General features: G+C 61.7%; 11 protein-coding genes across 11 annotated transcripts; 8 read left to right on the top strand and 3 right to left on the bottom strand.

Moving 5' to 3' along the window:
* Window positions 1–946: 946 nt before the first annotated feature.
* COLE_06716 (uncharacterized protein) lies at window positions 947–1,348 on the top strand (the record flags this gene model as incomplete). The annotated part of the gene is made up of 1 exon (XM_018427224.2): window positions 947–1,348. One exon carries the CDS (start codon window positions 947–949, stop codon window positions 1,346–1,348), a length of 402 nt encoding a protein of 133 aa, XP_018279881.1.
* A 334-nt stretch (window positions 1,349–1,682) lies between these two features.
* On the top strand, window positions 1,683–3,481 carry COLE_06715 (uncharacterized protein; the record flags this gene model as incomplete). Its single annotated transcript, XM_018427223.2, has 4 exons — window positions 1,683–2,302; window positions 2,334–2,458; window positions 2,489–2,816; window positions 2,848–3,481. 4 exons carry the CDS (start codon window positions 1,683–1,685, stop codon window positions 3,479–3,481), a joined length of 1,707 nt encoding a protein of 568 aa, XP_018279882.1.
* Window positions 3,482–4,898: 1,417 nt separating this feature from the next.
* COLE_06714 (uncharacterized protein) lies at window positions 4,899–5,776 on the top strand (the record flags this gene model as incomplete). Its single annotated transcript, XM_018426575.2, has 2 exons — window positions 4,899–5,060; window positions 5,093–5,776. The coding sequence occupies 2 exons, from the start codon at window positions 4,899–4,901 to the stop codon at window positions 5,774–5,776; spliced, it is 846 nt and encodes a 281-aa protein (XP_018279883.1).
* Window positions 5,777–9,077: 3,301 nt separating this feature from the next.
* COLE_06713 (uncharacterized protein) lies at window positions 9,078–9,551 on the top strand (the record flags this gene model as incomplete). Its single annotated transcript, XM_018426576.2, has 1 exon — window positions 9,078–9,551. The coding sequence occupies one exon, from the start codon at window positions 9,078–9,080 to the stop codon at window positions 9,549–9,551; it is 474 nt and encodes a 157-aa protein (XP_018279884.1).
* A 1,949-nt stretch (window positions 9,552–11,500) lies between these two features.
* On the top strand, window positions 11,501–12,163 carry COLE_06712 (uncharacterized protein; the record flags this gene model as incomplete). The annotated part of the gene is made up of 1 exon (XM_018422786.2): window positions 11,501–12,163. The coding sequence occupies one exon, from the start codon at window positions 11,501–11,503 to the stop codon at window positions 12,161–12,163; it is 663 nt and encodes a 220-aa protein (XP_018279885.1).
* Window positions 12,164–12,816: 653 nt separating this feature from the next.
* Window positions 12,817–13,821, bottom strand: COLE_06711 (uncharacterized protein; the record flags this gene model as incomplete). Its single annotated transcript, XM_018425975.2, has 3 exons — window positions 12,817–13,035; window positions 13,070–13,304; window positions 13,550–13,821. The coding sequence occupies 3 exons, from the start codon at window positions 13,819–13,821 to the stop codon at window positions 12,817–12,819; spliced, it is 726 nt and encodes a 241-aa protein (XP_018279886.1).
* A 329-nt stretch (window positions 13,822–14,150) lies between these two features.
* On the top strand, window positions 14,151–15,133 carry COLE_06710 (uncharacterized protein; the record flags this gene model as incomplete). The annotated part of the gene is made up of 4 exons (XM_018422787.2): window positions 14,151–14,186; window positions 14,304–14,431; window positions 14,501–14,792; window positions 15,014–15,133. The coding sequence occupies 4 exons, from the start codon at window positions 14,151–14,153 to the stop codon at window positions 15,131–15,133; spliced, it is 576 nt and encodes a 191-aa protein (XP_018279887.1).
* Window positions 15,134–15,222: 89 nt separating this feature from the next.
* COLE_06709 (uncharacterized protein) lies at window positions 15,223–16,406 on the bottom strand (the record flags this gene model as incomplete). The annotated part of the gene is made up of 2 exons (XM_018420313.2): window positions 15,223–16,261; window positions 16,306–16,406. 2 exons carry the CDS (start codon window positions 16,404–16,406, stop codon window positions 15,223–15,225), a joined length of 1,140 nt encoding a protein of 379 aa, XP_018279888.2.
* A 736-nt stretch (window positions 16,407–17,142) lies between these two features.
* Window positions 17,143–18,498, top strand: COLE_06708 (uncharacterized protein; the record flags this gene model as incomplete). The annotated part of the gene is made up of 2 exons (XM_018422788.2): window positions 17,143–17,226; window positions 17,269–18,498. The coding sequence occupies 2 exons, from the start codon at window positions 17,143–17,145 to the stop codon at window positions 18,496–18,498; spliced, it is 1,314 nt and encodes a 437-aa protein (XP_018279889.1).
* A 301-nt stretch (window positions 18,499–18,799) lies between these two features.
* COLE_06707 (uncharacterized protein) lies at window positions 18,800–20,320 on the bottom strand (the record flags this gene model as incomplete). The annotated part of the gene is made up of 5 exons (XM_018422789.2): window positions 18,800–19,570; window positions 19,933–19,998; window positions 20,036–20,079; window positions 20,136–20,204; window positions 20,278–20,320. The coding sequence occupies 5 exons, from the start codon at window positions 20,318–20,320 to the stop codon at window positions 18,800–18,802; spliced, it is 993 nt and encodes a 330-aa protein (XP_018279890.1).
* A 696-nt stretch (window positions 20,321–21,016) lies between these two features.
* On the top strand, window positions 21,017–21,685 carry COLE_06706 (uncharacterized protein; the record flags this gene model as incomplete). The annotated part of the gene is made up of 1 exon (XM_018422790.2): window positions 21,017–21,685. One exon carries the CDS (start codon window positions 21,017–21,019, stop codon window positions 21,683–21,685), a length of 669 nt encoding a protein of 222 aa, XP_018279891.1.
* Window positions 21,686–21,843: the final 158 nt, after the last annotated feature.

Here is a 21,843-nt window from a genome sequence, read left to right as displayed (position 1 = left end):
TGACTTGAGGCGACGAGAAGGACGCTGAAAGTATTCTAGAGGTGGATGGCGATGGAGTTGAATGAACGGCGAGAGAGATGTCGCCCGAATGGTGAGACAGACGGAGCTGAGACTAACAACGTGGGCGGCCAGGCACACTTTTCAATTACCCACGTCCCCTAGCTCCTAGTCCATTAATAGGAATTCTCTCAGGCATCTCAGACACTTCATTGCTTGCGCAGCTACTTTTCCTCAACACCTGCTCCCAACTGGGCTCTCGAGTGGCTTGCGTCCCCAAGATCCATGCTCCGTGAGGACTCTCAATTGCCTTGTGGGGTTCCTGCCGGTCCAAGTACCGAAATCGGCTGTAAACAGCTTCCAAGTGGACGTAAATGAAGCTGAGGCTTTTCCAACTGGTCCGCGTCGTCTCGCCGACTCGCCAGCTTCGTAACTTGCAACTGTCAGTCGTTGTGACGCCCCGATAGTACATGAGGCTAAAGTTAGCACGAAGATGACATGTCGCGCGACACGGGGAGAGACCAGCTGCGCGAAAATTCTGCAGAAGGGCACGGGCAACAACGTGCGTGCACGCTGATCGACGCGACCTGCCTTCTTGCAGGGTGTCGAGCATCACGGGGTGGATGGTCACTGCATCTTGCCCGATGGAAGCCTGGGCTCTCGCGTGAAGAGGTGGTGACAACCATTGTCACCGTGAGAGGTAACGTTCACGAGGCAGCGGCGTGCAAGGTTGCGTCGGTGAGAACTATGGCAAATGGACTCATCAGGAATGCGTTGCCCAGGTCACTCTTTCAGACACCACTTGAGTAGGAGCCCTACGCTTTGTTTATGGCGAGGACGGCTTCGCGAGACAACGTATGGGCACATGGTCACGTGACGTTCATGTTGCTATCTCTCACGGCTCACGGATTATTAAAAATCGGTTCGATAACTCGCATTAGATCCTTTCATGAACCGACTCCGCAATACCTTCGCTCCGCCGCGAACATATATCAGATTAACAGACATCGAGTCCGGCCTCTGGAGCAAACCCCAGCAATGCCGCAGAGAACTGGCGCGCTCCGCCGCTGCCACCTCAAATGGCCGTAAATCAGGTACTGCCGATCCCGTTCCTCGGCTCGCAGGTGCCACATACCTGCCATTGCGAGAACATGCTCGGGACGCCCCACGATATAATTGCACTCGTGACCTCTTTGTGGTGCCTGCAGCCAAGCATTGGAGCGCACGCTCAGCATCAGAGGATAGATCCCACGCCATGGCACCACTTAAGCTCTCGCCTCGCAGATCGCACCCCCCATATGCTTACGCTCCACCGCTGTCGCACGTCGTAGCGCTCTCATCTCTTGGATAGTTTCACGTCGCATCGTCGTACAACGCACAAACCAAGAAGTGAGTAGCACTGGACATCTCGGAGGTGTCGCGGAGTGGACATGGAAGTGGTAGACAGCGAAGCGGCCTGTGGGAAGCGGAGCGTGGTCAATGCGCGCCGAGCGGCTGCCTCCCGAGCGCCCACTTTCCCCTCTACGACAGTTCTTCAGCTCATAAAGGCCAACATTCCGTCGCAACTGACGCCGAGCAGCTCTCACCGACGCATACTTGGTCACTTCTCCTGAGCGGATGCGTCACGCTACTCTAACAACGGCGCGGATCACCGCCTTGCAGTCCTAACCACTTTATCATCTTCCATGAGCGCCCGCACGCTGCTCACCCTCCTGACGCTGGCCGTCGCAAACACAGGCCTGGCTCAGTCAACGACCGGGGTTCCCGCGGCGCCTCAAGTCTCGGCGACCCAAGCGCCAACCAGGCCCAGCCGCCCCTTCGACCCCCGCATGCCAATCATGCTCTGGCATGATGGCGGCCAGCTTCCATTTATACACCCCCTCACTTCAAATTGGACATATCGAAACGGGCAAGATCCGCAGCAGCCATGGCGCCTCGCTCCGGGCGATACGTGGGAGGTGCAGCAAGCCGCGGACATGTTCGAGTTCGGCTGGCGCAACTCGCTCACACAGCTGCGCACGAGCGAACCCGGGCAGGCCGTGAGTATCCTCACGACGTGTCCGAAGTTGCGTGTGCAAGGCGAGCTGCAATCGCCCTCCTTCACTCAGGCGGACTGGACAATCATCTTGAACAACGAAGTGGTCCCCCCGGAAAACTATGTGTTCAACAGTAGCAGCGCGTTCCTCGAGGTATCTGCGCCGCGGAATTCGGGTGTGTTCAACGTCACGATCCAGCTCGGGCCGACATTCAACGGCACGCTCGGCGTCAAAGGTGTCGTATGCACGACCATCACCGAGAGGCCAAGGTGCGTGCATCCATGGCTGAGCTGACGTCAGCGAGCCGTCCATCCAGATGCTGTTTGGGCAGACGGGCAACCGCCTCTCCTTCGTTAACGGCACCGGTCCCCAGCCTGATTTCAACATCGACGGCACCTTCGCCGTCGAAAATTATGTAATGAAAAGTACGTCTCGGTCCGACTGTGCTGACGCAGACAATGAGACGGTCCCGGCTCTGGTGCTCAGAGGGCAAACGACGCTGAAGTACCAGCTCCCACCATCGCTCAGCCACTTGCAACTCCGCGGCTTCGTCGGCCCAAATTATGGGCGCGCCAAGATCGCGCTCAACCCACCCCCGCCTGTCGAGCTCCCAACGGAGATATCCGAGTTCTCAACGAGCAAAAGCTGGTTCAGCGTATCTTCGTTCTTCAACGTGCCTCTGGACCCCACAGCCCAGTATACACTAAGCGTGACCACGGACGAGGCTACTGCCGGAGACGGAGTGTTCCTCGACTCTCTGACCGTGCTGTTGCGAGTTGACGAGTGAGTGCAAAGTCGGCCCCACTGACAACAGGGATGGACCTTTCGGGCCAGCGATGTATCAGGACCCGCAGCCGCGCCCAAAGCGCGTGAACGTCGGTGCCATCGTCGGAGGGGCGGTCGGCGGTGTGGTCGGCGGACTCCTTATCGGTGCTGCAGTATGGTACTGCATGCGGCGGCGGCAGCGCCCTCGCGCCATTGCCCGTGAAAGCACGGGATACTTTGAGGTCGACGAGGCGGGGGACGCGACGCCGAGCTCGACCTCAGCCCCCAGCCCAACGGACAGCGTGCCTTCGGAGACCCTCCCGCCCGGCGCGCGCGCGCCAAGCGAGCCGGCATGGCATGGGCCGCGCGTCAGCATCCCGCCCTACCTCCGCCAGCCCACCCCACGCATTGAGACGGCCGGGCCGGTGCCCGCTGTCATGGCTACGGACGAGTCCCCGACCCAATCGCCGACGCGCCCCAGTCCTACGGATACGGTGGGTTCGGACCCCGCTAAGACGCCGCGCAGGCCGCGCCGCCCGCGCCCCGTCGCGCAGCGGCCCGTCGTGCAGGAGGATGACGGGGGAACACTGCTTCCGGAGTTTGTACCGCCACGGTATAACCCCGAGTGGGCGTTGCGAAGGGAGGGCCAGCAAGGGGAGCAGGGAGAGCGGGGGGATCAGTAGGGAAGTGGGACTGTATCACGACTGCCATGAACAATTTGACTGTGCGGGTGGCACCAGGACCAACAGGGCAGCTCAACATGTGACGCGTCAGAGTTTGACGGTAATCAGCAATTTTTGCGATTGCTCAATCTGTCGATGGGCGCAACCGCACGACAGAGTTGACCAAACCTCGTGAGGTGCACTGATCAGTGATGAGCATCCGCCTCGCTTGATGCTACAATCGGGCTTCGAGGAATGGCGCCCGATGACTGAGACTTCTTAGGTCGAACTTGCGGAGAGGCGCCGCAAACATGAGCTAGGTTGACGAGCTTGACCTCTGTGGCAGCTCCCTGCGTCATCGTCATAGCTCCAGGACTGCCGATCAACCCATACTGATCGGCGCCACTGTAACATGCATGTACCCAGAATCCCTTCGATGAGTGGCCTCCGACGACATGGGGTTGGGATGAGCAGTTGATGAGGCAATACAGGGCCGCGTGCAGCCCAAAGGCCGCCAAGACTCTCGCGTCGACTAACGTTTAAGGCGGGAATGTCGGTTTCATTCCAGTGACTGGCTAAGAAGCGAGCCGCGCAATCGCGCGCTACTCCAGCTCCTGTTTACGCTTCCGGGACGCAGGTGGCTGGCGCCGCAACCGCACACTAGGCCTCCGAAACTCGGCTCTCTTCAGGCTGGTACTAGTCGTCTGAAGTGGGGCAGAGTTATTCTGAAGGATTCCAATCGAGCACATGATAGACCCGACAAACAAGTCCCTAGCCGCAAAGGCCGCACTACTCTACTTATTAGCGTCCGAAAGTAAGTTTAATGCGCCACATGAAGGACGATGTCACCAGCGTTGACGCTGTTGACGGCGTTGCATCAAACTCACATCCGACCTCGTCTGACGGATCGTGCATGAGTTTGCACGCATTGCAACCTCAAGCACTCCCGCTCAAAAGACCTTCGACCGTGCCTGTTGCACTCCGCGACAGTTGCTGTGGAATGGAAGGGGGCCGGGATGCCCTGTATGGGCCTGGCGGGGCCGCGGACTGCGCAGGCGAACAGAACGCGAAGATGCACGCGCAAGAACCTACGCAGCTGAACGAACTATTTGAGGATGGCCGCATGCTCCGACTGGAAACCGCGAGGGCGGGGGCTTGCGGCAGATCGCTGGAGAGCTGGGAGCTGTCTGCGTCCGCGGCGTAAGTCAAGGTTTGTTTGGAAGGGGCGACGTTGCAGGAACCCTCCAGGCACCTCGTCCGTTGTTACCGCTCTTGCTCCCAGCTGGCAGCTCCCAAGACGCGGCGGCCAGCACCAGAAGCCAGAACAGAGTTGAGAGCTTGAGGTTGTTGGGAGCAGGCTGGCATGTGTGCTCGTTCTTAAGAACACAACATTGCACGCTGGTCGTATCTTCGATCCCCACTCACATCTCCATCCATCATGATGGGCCGGTGTGCTCGCCCCACTTGGGAAAGCGGCGACTGGTCCAGCGCCTCGTCGATGAGCTCGGCGCCCAGCTCGGCCTGGGAGTCTGAGGCCTCTTCGTCTGCGTCCTGGCCCACCTCTATCTCGAGTTACTCATCCTACTCTGAATATCTGGAGGTAAGCGCCTGGTGGGCCTGAGCTGATGCCAGATCTCGCACTGGAGCGACTCCGAAGACGAAGACGACGATGGCACGGCAACGGAGCACGACTGGGACGCCAGCTCTATTGTGACCGACGAGATCGAGCTTGAGACTGCCGAGCAGCTCTTCCTCTCCTTTATGGCCTCCATGGCCGACCTCCTCAAGAAGGAGCAACGACCAACACCAGCACCCACCCGACCCCTCTCCTACGCCCATCCCCCACAGACATCATCACCGACACCTACAGAGTCTCTAGACTCTCCCAATTCCTCTCCACCCCGGCCCGCCGCCATTCCCCACTCCATCTCTATGCCCCTCCCCAACACGGAGCCAGCGCCATGGCACGCGCCGCGGGGCTCGACCCCTCCGCCGCAGGGAGCGAAGGAGGAGGACTTCAGCGTCGCCCTCGCACGCATGGGCGACTGGGAGGCACGGCACGCCGCCTCCGTTGCCGCAGCTGTGTATAGGCGGCATGCAAACCTCGCAGGCATCACCGAGGACCCCGAGTGCGAACGCTGGGCCGCTGAGCGCGGGCGCAGACGCCAGGGCGTCGTCGGCACACTCCCGCTCGGGCTGGGCCTGGGCGCGCCCGACGCCGGCGTCCAAGTCAGCGTAGTGGGGAAGGGCATCGCGCACTGCGCCGAGAAGCGCGGCGGGCTGCTGCACCGCTTGCGCCGGAGCTGGAGGCGATAGTGTCGCAGGCCGTATAGTTGTACATGCATCATAATCACACTTTCCGGGGGGAACATGCTTTGCTCGCTCGCATCAAATTGACCTGATCCAGCTTACTTTCCTGCTCCACATTATTATTACGGCCACCTTACGTTCAACCCCGGACGGTAGTGAAATGTTTGCGCCCCGGGTAAGCCGGGTCAGGCCCTCACGTCATCAGGACAGGGGCTGGCGGGGTGCTTGGGCATCGACAGTGCTCTGTCAGTGCTCAGACAATGGTCTCCGAGAATTGCGGAGGTGTTCTCTGTCCACTTGTGTATGACTAACGACGTGAGCACATGTATGCTAGGCGTCGCAGTCCATGGTGCACCCCGTTTTCCATTTCTCGGGCTTACCAGTCTCCCTCACCTCCCGAGACCGGGTTTAATGATAAGTTAATATTGGAGGCGAGTTGCGTTACTGTAACGCAAGGCAGTTGGAGTTAGGCCCGATCTGGAGCCAGTAACACCCCACCCGACGCACTCGAACAACAATTCAGTACAAGGTTTGGCAGGCAACGCCCCGCTCCTCCTCTGGGCGAGTGGAAACGATGCGGAACGAAGGGTGGAGAGGGATCAGCGGGTCTGTACCAGAACCCATAGGCCGCATACTATTGTCTGTTTTGGGGAGTGCAGGGAGAGCACACTTTGGGCCGTCGCACAACACGATCCACGGACAAAGGCGGGTCCGAACACGACCCGATGTTCGTCACGCTTCCGAAGCGCCAGAATAGAGGGGCAAAGAGCAATCAGAGTTGGAATCAAACCTTGCCGAGTTAGTCACATATTCCCTTCAGATAGCAATCATCTTTGCACGGGCATGTGATGAAAGCAAGGCTTGTGGTGCCGTGCAGGAGTCCCTGCTCCGCTTCAGATGGCATTTCCTCCATCTCTCCGACTCCTCACATGTTACAGAGTCATACCACCCAAAGGACGGGGCCTCGGAGCACGATGACGCCCTCGTCAAACCATAAATGGCAGGACGCCGTGGCGGTCCCCAGTCGGTCCGAGCTTGAGGGGGCAGCGAATGCGCCATGACCGCGCCCTGTGTCCCTTCTCGAGCTGCCATGGTCACACGACAAGGCGCGAGCCGCGATGGGCGCGTCGGGCGCGGAAGTGGCGAGCCAAGCGGGCAACCGATGGCCCCAACGCGCTCGTGGCTTGCTCTGCTGGGACGACGAGGGCATTGCCGGGAAGCTCGCACAATGCCTGTGCGCCGACCCGTACTCATTACCACTGCATCGAGGTCCTGAGGGGCACATCTTCATCACACCAATGCTCATTTGCCTTCTCACCTCGATGGGCGGGGGAGGACTGGGCGGTATGGGAGTAGAAGGGTGAGCACTTTGACGAAGGAAAGTGGGATGGACCCCTCATCGAGGTGAGCTTGCGGACCACATAGCGCTCTCACAGAGTTCTTTGGGCAGCTAACAGCGAGCACCCGCTACAGCTCATCTTCCCCCTCGTGAGATCCTCCTGTGCGCATTTTCAACACACCCCATTCTTTCAGTGCCTGGACAGACCTCCCCACGCTTCCATCGACGCCACATCGTGGCACTTGCCGCGCCAATCTGCACTGGGACCGCCGGGCATGCCACTCCATCCGTCGATCCGGTCGCCCATGCGCCCATCTCGATCCGACGCGCCCCGGATTGCATACCCCGAGAGCTTCGATGCGCGTTGCAGATCCTGCCCCATTCCTCCTGCGCCTGGCAATCGCGCCCGCAGCCCCGGGGGTCCTTCTGCCATCCCCGGACCTCCAGCTCCCAGTGCCCCCATCTCTGATTGTCGATGGCTACACAAAAACGAGGCCGAAAGAAGTCTAAGATGGGTCGTAGAGTTGGGCTCGCGGGCGCACGTCCCCGCCCCTCAATGCGGCACTACTGTACTCATCAACGCCCAGTCATTCATTAACACCCCAGAGATCCCATCACCCACAACTAGGTCTGACCTCATGGACACTAGTTTCGAGACTCCGGTTCTCCGGTTCTCCGGTTCCAGATTAGACTCGAGTAGTTCGCGGCTAAGTCATGTTCAGTGACAGTGAATAAGGACATACCGAAATACGAAATACCGGACACATGGACGCTGACCCTGCCACTAGTTCCAGATCCATCCTTTTCCATTCCCAACGAGGATGGCCTCTTACGGCCTCGACTCCGGACACATGTCGGACACATGTAAGTTCGAGCATTCCTCCACATCACCCTCGAGTGCATCCATCTCGGAGGCGGTCGGGCCGATATATCCAGCGACTACCGTTCTCTACCGCCTACCAGCTTCTGCCACATCTTGTGGATCTCGGGCACTGACACGCGCGCATCTCGGTGCGGCAGCCATCTCCGATGCGCACGCGGATATGGTGATATGGGCTGGCCCGAATGAATCGATTCCCTGTAGTGCTTTAGCGGCTAGCGGCGTTTGTTTATCTTCGGCGTCTGTCGATCCCCGCGTCATGAAACTCTATCGCCGAGCATGTCGAGCTGACCATCGCCGGTGTGCACGGCGCACAGTCACCGCGCCGCCAAGCCAAGCGGTGACCCAATATACAGTTCCACTATGACCCGGAACGTTCCCGAGTTCACCGGGGTGGGAAGGGTGTGTGAAACAGTCTGCGGAATAATATAATACCACAGAAATTCCACGCTTAATGACGGAATTGGGATGCTGGCGTGGCTAGCGGGGAAGGATGCCGCGGCTGCCATTGCACGTTGATGGGTGGCGCCTGTGAGGTCTAGGCTAAGCAAAACCGCTTCATCAGAGAGACCGAGTACGCGTGGGCCAAACTGGAGCCTGGGAAGTGAAGAGGAACGCTCCGGGATCTGCACAGCGCTCACACGTTTGCCGCGGCTCTCGTCAATGGCCGGCATTTCATTATGTCGGATCGACGGTCCTCCCTCCCCCTCCTCCTCCCCCTCCCCCTCCCCTTCTGCTTTTCCTCTCCTTCTCTTCCCCTCCTCCACTTCTTCGGATGCCTCCACGCCCTGTGGCGATTGTAGCGGCGCAGGCCGCCAGGTCGTGCGCCCGCACACGCTCCCGCGCCACGAACACATGTCATGCCACGTACGACACCTGCAATGACGCCCTCGAGCATTCCGGGCCCATCGTCAGAGGGAAACCCGGAAAACGTCTTGCGCCCCTCATCTAGGCCCCGGGGGAGGGCGCGTTGGGAATGTCGTCTAGTGCGGAATAACGCAGCCGCCGGCAGTGAGCGGGAGACTAGGCGGACGAGAGGCGAGGTCTTAAGGCGGGGTTGCTCCTCCCACACCCCTCCACAATTCACAATGTCCAACGCGCTCGCTAGCACCAGCACCAGCATAAGAAGCGGACCGAGCGCACCGATGTGCGCGCCCTCGCCGCACCCATATAAGGCCTCGCTTCTCATCGACACCCCCGACCTTCAGCTCGTCGCACTCAGACACCTCCCCTTCGCCGCCGCCGACGGACCTCCACTCCTGCACGAGTACGAGCCCCTTTCAGCTGCGAGCACGCCCGAGTCGCCCGGCCCGCCCACCCCCCAAGCCATGTCCTATTCTGCCAGCACCCCACGTCAGCCTTGGACGGGAGGTCCCCTCCCTCTCCCCCTGCCAGAGTACGCACCAATACCTCCGTCGTACCCTCCTACGCCGTCGTCGCCGTCGCCAACGCCCGAACACATGTGTGGCAACTCGTTCGACTTCGCGACCAACGGAATGTCCGTGTCCCGCGCCGGGCTCTCGTTCATCCTCCTCGCGTGGAGCGCGCAGAACACACGGTAGCGACTCGTGAGGGGGGGGGGGGGGCAAGCAGGCGGTGGGAGTGAGCACAGTAGCAAGGCAAGCCCGATGACCGACGGGTCGAGGATCGTGGCGCAGGTTTCGCATGTATTCTGTATGTACGTCAATGTGTGAGGATTCTGTGAGTGCCATATCCCCTGGTGTCAGGCCTTCGGGCGTTTGTCTCAGATCTCCCAGATCTAGAAATGGCCGTTTGAGTAATGTACTGATGTACGAAGAGCTCATTGACATGCAGAGAACAGCACGACTCGGTGGGATAAGGTTTGATCCACACGATGGACCGAACGAACCGAAGGGGCGCGCGGAGGCACGTCGCCGAACACCGTCTGTGCGTTGTGCACCTAGGCACTAGGGGCAGAATGCACGGGCATGCTCCGCCCCTCGCCGCCTCGCTTCGCCGACGCCTGTCCACGTCGTTCAAGCACCTCCGGTGCCATGGCACGCGTGCCTTGGATCGCGCGCGGGCAGTTTCACCGCACGAAGGCTGGGCGGGGTACAAGCTCCGGCGGCGAGGTACGTTCCCCGATACTTGGTGCGCCCAGCGGAGCGGAGAGTTGGTGGAGACGGCGTGACGGTCCCGAAGTGATGGACGTGGCCGTGAGTCACCGAACCAGCGACAACAACGGAATGATGGCGAGGGGACATTTTCTCCTGCGAAGATGTCTCAGAGCGTCCCGCAGACGGCGAGGAGAGGTGTTTCTGAGCTTAGCTCCCCGGCGTACGCGTTACTTCAGGCCGCTTGCGCCAGGCCTCCTGTAAAGCCCCTCCGTCCTGAGCGCATACAATGGGATATGGAGGCGTTGGAGGGGCGAGGAGAATTAGTTGCGCCTGCCCAGACGGTCAGACGATAAGTGGGCTATTGTCGCCGCCTGACCGGCAAACCAGGCTGGAGAACAGTAGCGAGGTGATGGCCGGAGGCCAGGATCCGATGCGCGCACGCTGCACGATTGGGTCGTGATGGATACGGAGACCCTTACTGCGAAGCACAGACAAGCATGGTCGCATCAGAGTCGCGTGCTCTGCTTGTCCTGCGAGCTTGCCCTTTCAAGAGCTGTATGGTAATATGGTAAGCCGACCTTTGACAATTGTTGCAGGCACGCCCCTGCACTCTCCATCGAATGGCCTCGATGCACGGCCTCGCCGAGAGGTTCGCTTGCGCACAGAACAACGGTTTGTGCGCTGGCCTTGCGGCCGACGGAGCTCCTAGCTACGAGCCAGACGCGCGATGGTTGGACCATGCGGAGGGTGGTTGCGGTCGTCTCTTTGTTCTTCACGCGCGCCGAAACAGCGTGCCTCGGATGCATTGCGACGTCCGCCAGGCTATGTGAATGGCCAGTGAGTCAGGCATCAGGCAACGTTGAAGAGGAGGGAGATGGCGCTCAAGTACGAGGGCTGACGAGGGCGGAGGAGCGGGGGACACAATTGAGGATTACGAGAGGGCGCAGAACATTCGCCCATCTCACTACCACCCTGAGCAGATACCCTGCCGTTTCGGGCGACGACACCCCAGAACTGTTAGTCTCTTTTGGCTGGCATGCCAGTGTGCCCATATGGTCATCTGGCGCGCGTACGACCAGAGGGAGCTACAGGAGATACAGGAGATACAGGAGATGCAGGAGAGATGATTCATGTCCTCGAGCCACAGGAGCAGAGGGCATGTATTGAAAGAGAGTACGCCGCAGTGTAAGAACATGTCCAGGCCTCGTGCCTGGTTCAGCTGCAGGTCTCGCAGGATGGGTCACCACATTTCTTTTCGGCTGATGCCATCCGGCACAGGTGGCACACTCCAGGCATTGCTCTCCGCCTCGGCATGCTGCAAAGATACAAGATAGATAACTAGCCACCTGGTTCGGTGCATTTTACTCTCTCGTCACGTATCTCCTTTCTCTCTCGCTCTTCTCTGTCTGTTAACCCAAAAGCCCCTATACACCATGGGCCTCTTCTCGCGCCGCAAGACATCCTCCTCGACCTCCCCATACGCCTGCGAGGCCGCCATCGAGAGCACCTCGTCTTTCGGCTCCATCAGCCACACGCCTGCCATGAGCCGCGCACATCTCCCTCTCACCGAGGAGCCCGAGTCAGCCCTCTCTTCCATCAGCACGGGCTCGTACGCCGCCTACGCCGCCTCGACAACCCAGCTGGGCATGCCGCCGGCAACCCCGCGGCGCCGCCCACGCCTACACCCCAGCGCTTCGTCGCACAACCTGCATTCAACCTCGCCATACTCGTCCTCGTACGGCTCGCCGTACTCGTCCGCACCACCCCTTCCCTCTCTCCCCGCACACTACCACTCCCAGTCCATCTCGTACAGCAGCGCGCCGCTCAGCTCCCCGCCCATACCCTCCACCTCCTCCCACTACCTTTTGGCACGGAGCACGCCCAATCTCCTGCAGATGCAGCAGCGGCCGCCGCCAAGCGCCGCCCCCCGCCGCCTAGGCAGCAACAAGGAGGCAAGCGCGAGCCGCGTCTCGCTCGCATCGGCGGGGCGCTCCCTCGCCCGCGTCCCCTCGCTCTGGAAACGCAAGTTCCGCCGCTCCCAGAACTCGACCAACAGCGACACGTCCGACTCGTCGCGCGATTCCAAACGCCGATAACTGCCCTCATTCCTCGTTATTCCTCTTTGGTTCTGGTTCTGGTTCTGGTTCTGGTTTGGCGTGGCGTGGCGTAGATGTGGCGTGCCCTCAGGCTATCTCGTAGACTATCTGGCTTAGCATATTGTAAACTAATGTAATGTGTAATTGTATTAGGCCAGTCAGCGCGGTCAGTTACGCAGTCGTACCCCACATGAGGGCCCTCGAATTCGAATGCGGCAACTGCTGCCACCCCTGCCCGACTCCGCCCCGCCCAAAGGGGCCGCCACAGGATCACGTCACGCTCCTAACCTACGCTAGTTGCCGGACACGTCCGGCCGGCACGTTTCCGCGGCAAGATCAACCAGTGTCGGAAGACAAGTTGCAGGTTGCGGCCTGCGTCTTGCAGGCTGCACGCAGGCGGCCAGTTGCAGATGCGAGCCAGGTGACTGAAGTAGCCGTGCCGGATTCTGACGCAAGGCACGCCGACCCGCACGCGATCCGATGGGCCGCGTCGACCCAGCCGTTTCCAGCGTTCCTCACCGCACCGGTCCCCATAAGCTTGGGTCGCAATGTGGCCCAGCGATGTATTGTCACGCTCTCCTGGGCTACTGGGCTAAAGTGCATTCATGGCCCAACCTATCCGTGCCATCCCCATTGCGTGGGATCACGGCATCCTATCCGTTCATCGCGTCCTCCTCGTCGGCTGCTGCGGCCGCCTCGCGGCGCGCGGCGCGCACGGCGGCCTTGGCCCGCTCGCGCCGTTTGCGGTTCCCGCGGTTCGGGATCGGCGCCTCCGTCGTGCCCCGCGGCGTAACCTTCTTTCGCTGTGGGTGGGCGGGCACGACAACTGGCGCGTGCTTGGGAGAGACGTGGACTTCGATGCGGAGGGAGGACTGACGTTAGATTGTTACACATGCGATATCTCACTTTCGTCCGTTCCCTATATTCTGGCATGTCCTCCTCTACTGCCCCAAGTCCAGCGAGCTCGTCGTCTTCCACTGCTCCCTTCATCTCGTCCGTGCAGACCACACTACCCGTCTCCATTTCGTACCACACGCCGTTGGGGCCGGTCGGGTAAGGCAGCACATCGAGAAGGGCATGCAAGAGGAGGAGAGCGTGCGGGATTGCTGCGCCGAGGGCGTACAGAGTGATGTGGGTGTACCTGGTGTCAGCAGCAGATTAGGCAACATAGCCGGCGAAGGGTGTGCGAGGCACCCTCATGGTGGACTGCTCATAAAAGCGCAGAGGTGAAACGCTCATGATGACAAGACTCCATTTGTTCTTGATTTTGGTGAAGCAGGAAGGTGCCACTGTGGCGCTCACTGCCACCACCAGACTCCGCACCTCTCCGCCATGCCATTTTCCACTCTCTCAACCTATCGCCCACCACTCCCTCTCCTCACTCACCCCTCGTCCAAAACCAGCCCCTTCGCGCGCCCCAACAAACTACCCAAGGACGTCTTGCGAGTAACGAAGATCGTGTCGCGCCCAAAGCCTGGCCGCTGCGTGTCCGTCCGCCGCGCGCCCTGCCCCTGCAGGACCTTGATCGGAAGCGTGGCCTCCTTGACGCGGGGCGGCGGCGGCGCGGGTGGCCGGAGCTTGGTGCTGTCTGGGCGGTGGGAGGGGTGTGCGCCGCGTGGGCGTGGGCGGGACGGACCGGCGGCGGCGTTATCGTTCATCGCGAAAGGAAGGGGATGAGGCAGGATTGTCGAGAGAAAGTGAGGGATACAGGCCCGTGGCGGCTGTAGTTGACAGTAAACGCTTCGAGGTTCGGAGATGTCGAGCGAGTCGAGGATGGCGGAGGTGTTCTGGTCGAGGAGAGTGAGGATGGAACGCGGAATGCGTCCAAAATCTCAGTGTAAACAATCAATTTGGATCCGCTATGTTATCGCCATATTGGCTTGGATTAGGACGGTTGTTGGGAGGCCACGTGGCTGGAGACGGAATGACATCGCGCTCGCGATCGCGATATCGTTCGTGTCGGCGTCTCACTCTCAACATCGCCACCATGTCGCAACCAGGCAAACAGTACAAGGCCATCGGCGTGAGTGGCAGTGTTAATCCCGCCTTGCCGTGCGCGCGTGTGCGCCGTGCGATCCGCTCCCCGCGCGCTGACGCGATTATGCTTGCGCCGACCCTTCCCTAGCTCTACTAACCCCAGGACGACGCGTGGAAGCGCGCCGACAAAGTCAACGGCGAGCTCTTTGCGCTGACGTACGGCGCCCTCGTAGTCCAATTCATCAAAGACTACGAGGACTACGGCGAGGTGAACAAGCAGTTGGAGAAGATGTGCGTGCTTTCCTCCATCCCTCTTCACCTTTCCACCCTCCATCGCCTCCCGCCTCGAACTAATTCCAGGGGCTACAACATCGGCACACGGCTCATCGAGGACCTGCTTGCGCGCACAGGGCTGCAGCGGTGCGCGTCGTTCGCCGAGACGGCCGAGGTCGTGTCCAAGGTCGCGTTCCGCGCATTTCTGAACATCGCGCCGAGCGTAACCTTCCCCCAGGGCGCCGCGGGGAACGAGTTCGTGCTTACGTTCGAGGAGAACCCGCTGGCCGAGTTTGCGGAGCTGCCGCGCGATGCGCGCGAGGGCGGGTTGTGGTTCTCGAATGTGTATGCGGGCGTTGTGCGCGGGGCTTTGGAGATGGTGAGTCCTGCTGGAATCAGAGGTCGGAGATGGCGCAGAAGGGGGAGTGAGTAGGGACGGTGGAGACAGACAGGAATGCCCGAGAGGAGCAGTGACGAATTGAGGAGTAGGAATTATATTGAGGAGAGTGAATGGAAGTGGGACGCCGACGAGCGCGTTCTCACCTTAGATATGATCCCCTCCACACCCCAACACTCTATCCTCGTCCAGACTAACGCCAGGTCCAAATGCAGGTCGAGGCGCGCTTCCTCTCCGACCAACTGCGCGGAGACGACACGACCGAGCTGTACGTCCGCCTGGTGCGGATCCTGGAGGAGGAGCAGCCCGAGAACGACGAGTAGTGCCGCATCATGGGACAGCAGGATAGAGCGGCGACATGCATACAACAATATCTAATCTGGCCGCTTGTGCTCCTGCCCTCGCTCATCACTCACACACGCCGCCCCATCCCACTGAACACGCTCGACAGATCGCTCTCTCCGCTCGAGTACCGCCGCGCATGCCGGCGTGCCGCTGCCTCCGCGGCCATCTTGGCGGCGGCGGCGGCGGGTAGCCTCGCCCGATCGGCCGTCGGCGTGCGGTCGGTGAGTGTCGCCACGCTGCTCTTCAGCGTCTCTCCCCGCAGCGTGGTCGGTGCGAGGGAATGCTCCTCGGCCTCATCGATGCGGCTTGCATTCATGTCCCAAGCCCCCTTTCTCTCCGCCACCATGGCCTTGAGCTCAGGCTCGAGGCTCGAGATACTCCCCGAGCCGCGGGTGCGGCGGCGGATGCGTCCGGCCTGCGACAGGCTCGGTGCGCGCGTAAGCCCCGGCCGGCGCGGCGTGTCCGTGCTGTCGGTGCGCTCGTGCGCCGGTCTAACGGGGCCATCCTGCGCCTGAGGGAGGGGGTCCGGTGACGCCGCGACGACGACCATGCTCCAACGCACAGCGCGGGCGAGCTCGTCGACGCTCTCGCTCGTCTCGTGGTCATGCGACTCTGCTTCGCCGGGCTCACGCGGCGTGTAGAATGAGCTATAGCGCGCTTGTGTGGATAGGACGAGACACATCTGCAGAAGCCGCGGAAGGTCGGGGCCTGGTTCACGAGCACTTGCTGTGAGGAGGGGGATGAGGCGGGGCAGGAGTGGCAAGAGGATGTGTACGAGGAAACCGGAGAGGAGGATGTGTCGCACCGCGATGGGAGGTTGTTGGACTATTGCCGCGGGGCGGGCTGTTGCGGAGGTAGGAATGTCGCGGACCTGTGAGAGGGGAAGGAAGACGCCCTCGACATAGGGCAGAATTTGGCCCCAGAAGAAGGACCAGACTTCGGCTGCACGCGACACAACCTTGGCCTCGTCGATCGTGTCGAATTTCGCCTTGAGAGTGAGCATGCCGGATGCTATGAAGTCACGGAGGTCGGCTGTGAGCACCGCGATCAGTCGGGACGCTTGGGTGCGCTGCGAGGTGGTGACGATGTGCGAGTTGCACAAATGGCTGTGGTCAGATCAGTGGGATGCAAGGGAAGGGAGGCGACGTACTTCAGATCCTCGATGGCCGTCTTCAGCGGACTTCCCGCGAAGAGCGGGAGGACGTGCACTGTCAACAAGCTCCACGGGCTGCTCGGGGAGCTGTGCGCCATTGTCATGCTAGGCGAGGGCATAGGTTCGCGCTCCGGCCTGCCGCCCGACTCTCCCGTTGGCAACGTCGTGCCATCTGGAAGCACGAGCACGCCGCCGGCGCTCGGTGGCGGCGGGGCGGGGCGCGGCATGGATACGGACACGAGGGAAGGTGTGCTCCGTGGGACCTGGGACGGGGAGGAGGCGTGGCTGAAACCGCTGAGATTTGAGCCGGTGCTGCTCATCGCGCCGGGCGAGAGCGGCGGAAGGGGCGGGAGTTGCGAGAGGGTGGACGAGACCTGGTGTCAGCGAGCGAGCAACTTGGAACAAAGGTAGCCGCGCGTCAGATGGTGGAGGCGCAAGTGAATGCGAATTGTGATCGCCAGTGCGACGCGTACGCACCAGCTTATTGTCGTATGCGCCGAGAGCCCACGATCCATCCTTGCTACGGCCAGCAAGAGGGGAGGGAAGCGACGGCAAGCGCTTCTCGCGCACGTCCAGCGTGAGGCTGGGACGCGCGCTCGACGGCGAAGGGGAGGGCGAGGATACGGCTACGACGTTGGTATTGAGGCGGGCGGGAGACGCGAGCTGGCCCTCGCGCCGCCGCGAGGGGGTTGTCGCCATCCTGCGCTGGAAAGAGGTGAGAGGAAGATTCAAGATCGAGGCCTCAGGCGGGAGATATAAGGAGGAGGAGGAAATGGCGACCTCCACCGGGGGCACCATTCCGGTTCGGTTCCGTTTGCTTACACCCACAACACCATGGACGTCTCCAAGCTCAAAGTCGCGGAATTGCGGGAAGAGCTGTCGCGGCGCGGACTGGATACCAAGGGGCTCAAGAAGGAGGTGCGTGTGGATGCGGATGGATGGGATGCGCTAACCATGCAGCTCGCGGATCGGTTGACTGCTGCAATCGCCGATGTCGGTGCTGAGAAGCAGGATGAGGTGATGGGCGAGGAGCCGGTTGTGATGGACGGCGGGGAGGCGAGCAAGTCAAACGGTGGGGAGATAGAGGAGACGAACGGTGGAGAGATGGTGGCCGAGACGCACAGCGGGGAGACGGCAGGCGAGATCAACGGCGGGGAGGTGGCGAGCGAGTCGAACGGCATCCCCGACTCGGCGACGGACGAGCCGCCCAAACCCAACGAGCCGGCTGACGTGACGGATGCTATGGCCATCGACACTGATGTGCGTGCTGAGCCGACGGACGCGATGGACACGGACGAGCCAGCGTCGCTCGACGCACCCTCGCTCGCGACATCGGCGGCGGCGCCACCGACTCTTCCCCTCCCCGAGGCTCTCTCGCATCTCGCCTCCTCCCACCCCCCCACAAGCGTGCTGTACATCTCGAACCTGCGCCGCCCGCTCCTCCTCTCCGCGCTACACGAGTACCTGTCGCCCACGGCGCTCCCCGCCCCTCCTCGCCTGCCCTTCACGCATGCCGAGTATCCCGGCCTCTGGCTCTCGGGCGTCAAGGACCACGCGTACGCGGGCTTCGCGAGCGCATCTGAAGCCCTCGCGATCGCGGCGCGCGTCCACGGCGCAGTGTGGCCGGACGGCGGCGCCGCGCTGGCCGTGCAGTTCGTCGACCCCGCAGTGGTCGGCAGCCTCATGGCGGCGGAGGAGGAGGCGTGGGAGAAGCGGCAGCGCCTCGTCCTCGTCTCGCGGAAGGAGGGGGACGCGTGGCGCTTCGACGTCGTGCCGCCGCGCCACGCGAAGCAGGAGCGCCCCCCCGCCTCCGTTTCCGCCGCAGCGCAGCCCGACGCCCAAGGCTTGAAGCAGAGCCTTGCGGAGCGTCTTAGCGGCCCGTCCCAGGCCAAGATCGAGGACAAGCTCGGCCCCATCCGCCGTACCCGCGCCCAGCCTACGCTCGAGTATCGCGAGGGGCCGGGCGCGCCGGACCGCAAGCGCCGCGGGCGCAGAGGCGGGCGCAGGCATCGCCGCGAGCAGGCGGGCGGCGACAGCTACCAGCCTGATGGGTGGGGACGCGAGCGCGAGGGGTGGGGCCGTGGCGGCGGCGACAGATACATGCCTGAGGGGGGCCGCAGAGAGGTCTTCGCGGGTAACCGCTTCGATGGTGGGCGGGTTGGGGACCGTTGGCGGCCGGCCCGCAGATAGCGGGTGTATCAGACGTTGGACGAGAGGCTTATATGATGTGATATGATGCATGGCCTTCACCGCAAAAGCCGGACGAGAGTTTGGGTGCGGGATGGAAGGCAGTAATGCTGACATCTTCGGATGAAAGCTCTCCTCCACCGTCACTCGCCCAAGGCAATTGTCAGAGTCAGTGCCACTGATGCAGCCCACCCCAGAAGCATGCTATGGTTCATCTAGCGGCAGCCCGCATCTACAACTACAAGCTGCCAGGTCCGGGGTCGCCGCCCGGTAGCTCTATCCTTCCCCCTACAGATATACAGGCTTACACGCGGCCGGCCTTCTTCATCTCCTCGTGCATGAGCGCGCCAATCTGGCCGGGCGACTTGGCGACGACGGCGCCAGCGGCCTCAAGCGCAGCGATCTTGTCGGATGCGGCACCCTTGCCACCCGAGATAATCGCACCGGCGTGGCCCATGCGGCGGCCGGGGGGTGCGGTCATACCGGCAATGAACGAGACAACGGGCTTACGGTTGGGGCCAGAGTTGTGCTGCTTGAGGTACTCCGCGGCCTCCTCCTCCATGGAGCCACCGATCTCACCGATGAGCACAATACCCTCCGTCTTGGGGTCCTCGAGGAGAACCTTGACGACGTCAATGTGCTGGGTACCCGGGAACGGGTCACCGCCAATGCCGACGGTCAACGACTGCCCGAGACCGGCGATGGTGGTCTGGTTGACGGCCTCGTATGTCAGGGTGCCGGAGCGCGAGACAATGCCAATCTTGCCCTCGGAGAAGACGTGGCCGGGCATGATACCGAGCTTGCAGGTCTCGCCCATGATGCCCGGGCAGTTTCCGCCGACCATGCGCGACTTGGACTGGGACTGGAGCGCATTGTAGACCTTGAGCTGGTCCCGCTGGGGAATGCCCTCAGTGATGGTCACAATGAGGGGGATCTCGTTTTCAATGGCCTCGAGGATGGCGTCGGCGGCACCTGCGGGGGGGACGTAGATGACGGTCGCGAATGGGTTCTCAGCCTCCTTGGCCTCCTTGACCGAGCCGAACACGGGCAGGCCGAGGTGAGTCTGGCCGGCCTTCTGTGGGAGAGTTAGCGGGGTGCGCTTTAAAGGTGACGTCGCTGCGCCGCCAGGGCTGGATGCTGCGAGGAAGAGAGCCACGAGGCAGACGGACGGAGCTGCAGCCTGCAGGGCCAGCTGGCGTCGAGAGAAGAATCTCACGAGAAAATGCGCAACGCGTGCGTACACATGCACGCATGCACGCATGCGCACGAACACGCGCGCGATCGCGATCGCGCGATGTCACATGGTGACGCCCAATTTTTTCCGCCGGCGGCACTGGCCTGGCGTCGCCATCATCGATGCCGCCTACACCGCCAGACCTCGCCTTCTCTTCCTCCCACCAGCCTTGCACCCCCGCATTCCAACTCCACACAACTCACCTTGGGGTTGGTGCCGCCGATCACACGCGTGCCGTACGCGATCGACTGCTGGGCATGGAAGGTTCCCTGCTACGTCAGTACGCGTCGGGGAAACCATACTGACCGTCTTGCCGGTGAAGCCCTGGATGAGGACCTTGGTGTCCTTGTCTGTGTATTGTGAGCCCCGCATCGCGCCGGCGGCAATGGAATGAGAGATTACTCACTGACGCAGATGTTGTGGATGGTGTCAACGTAGGAGCGGGTGACGGACGAGGTCGCAAAGCCGCGCGAGGCTTTGAGGGTGTCAGTTTGTAGGCCAGGGAAGGTGTGGGCGTGAAAAGCAGCGCGTGTGAGTGAGTAACTTACGGCGAGCGAGGCGGGTGGCGGTGCGGAGAGATGAGGAGAGCATGGTTAGTGCGATGGAGGGAGGGGGGAGAAGATGGAAAGGGAGAAGAGAGAGATGTTGATGAAGGGGGATGTGATGGGGGGAAAGATCTTTAGCGGATGGGTGGTTAGTTGTGGGTGGATGTCGGTGTAGGCTGGGCCGGGGGGGGGAGGAGGGGATCGAGGGGAATGAGGGAGGGGAATGGGGATGTAACCGCGCGGGAGGTGAGCCTGGCTGGCTGGCTGCTGGCCTGCTGGGTGGCTTTCGCTGGGTGGGGAGGAACCAAGCAAAGTGAGGCACGCTCTGCTGCAGGGCGGCCTGTTCACCCCCGGTGGTCCGGTCTCCGTCTTCTTGCTGGATATCGGCGACACGCCCGCTCTGGCCGCTCTCTCGGCCCTTCACCCAACCATCTCGGGCGGCATCAATTTCCCCCATTTTCCGGTTACCCACGGCCCGCCGCCCTACTTCCACCCCGCTAGCCATTGCCCATTCTCCCCCGACCAATGCCGACGACCTCGTTGCATCAGCCTGGTCACGTGGTTTTCTCACCACGTGCACTTTAGGCGAGCTGTTTGTTTAGCGTGCCTAATTTAATGCCCAGGCGCGCGACGCGTCGTGCAGCTCATGACGCTGGCACACTGACGCGCCTGCTCTGCCGACATTTGTTGACAGCTCCAACCCTCGGCCTTCCTCACCTCCCCTTGACCCCTCCCCACCGCTATGCACGGCGACCAAGCACTCCAGCTCGTCACTGCCGTGCACCGCTCAACACTTGCCACTGCACCTCAGCTCCCTATCCCAAAGTATGCCCAGAAGCTCGTCCTCGACATCTGCCTTGAGACGCGTCAGCTCGGCGAGGCCATCGCCGTCGCCACAGAAGATGCCCTCAACCTGACCCAGGACCCCGCCCTCATCTGCGCCCTCACTATCAACCATCTCGCCGTACGACGGAACAAGCGCTGTCTCCTTGCATACCTCCACACCCGCGTCGACGGGATAAAGGAGCGATGGTGGGACGCGGGTGGCGCCCTCGCCCATCTCCTCGCCCCGTACGACCCCACCTCGGCACCCGGCGTGGGTAACAACACGGGTGATCCCGACGCGCCTGACCTCCGCTCTGCCTTGAGCCAGCAGGAACTCGACTTCATGCGCGATTACAGCAGCTTGGTGCTCGACTACAAGAGCGACTTCCTCGACGTCCTCGACATTGCCGCGCCCATCGGTCGGCCACCGGGAGAACTCTTTGTTGACGTGCGGGTTGTGCGCGACGCCGGCGAGGTCGTGCTCGAGAATGGCGCCCGATTCGAGTTCACCAAGGGCTCTCGCTTCTACCTTGAACGCGCACTAATCGAGCGGCTCATCGTCCAGGGCTATCTCGAGGAGATCTAGCGCGCTACGTGCGTGTGATGCCACCACCACGCTCGAGGGCGACCCAAGGCTTCCCCCACCGTCGAGCATACCTTGATCATCGTTCCGCATTTCGGCGATCCAGCCACCACAACCTCCCAACCTCCCTCATAGACCTCTCGCTCGCATGGGTACAGTGT

Source organism: Cutaneotrichosporon oleaginosum (assembly GCF_008065305.1).
Source record: "Cutaneotrichosporon oleaginosum strain ATCC 20508 chromosome Unknown ATCC20508_contig06, whole genome shotgun sequence".
Classification (NCBI taxonomy): domain Eukaryota; kingdom Fungi; phylum Basidiomycota; class Tremellomycetes; order Trichosporonales; family Trichosporonaceae; genus Cutaneotrichosporon; species Cutaneotrichosporon oleaginosum.
The sequence above is the reverse complement of the archived record's forward strand: the minus strand, read 5'-3'. Positions and strand labels throughout refer to the sequence as shown.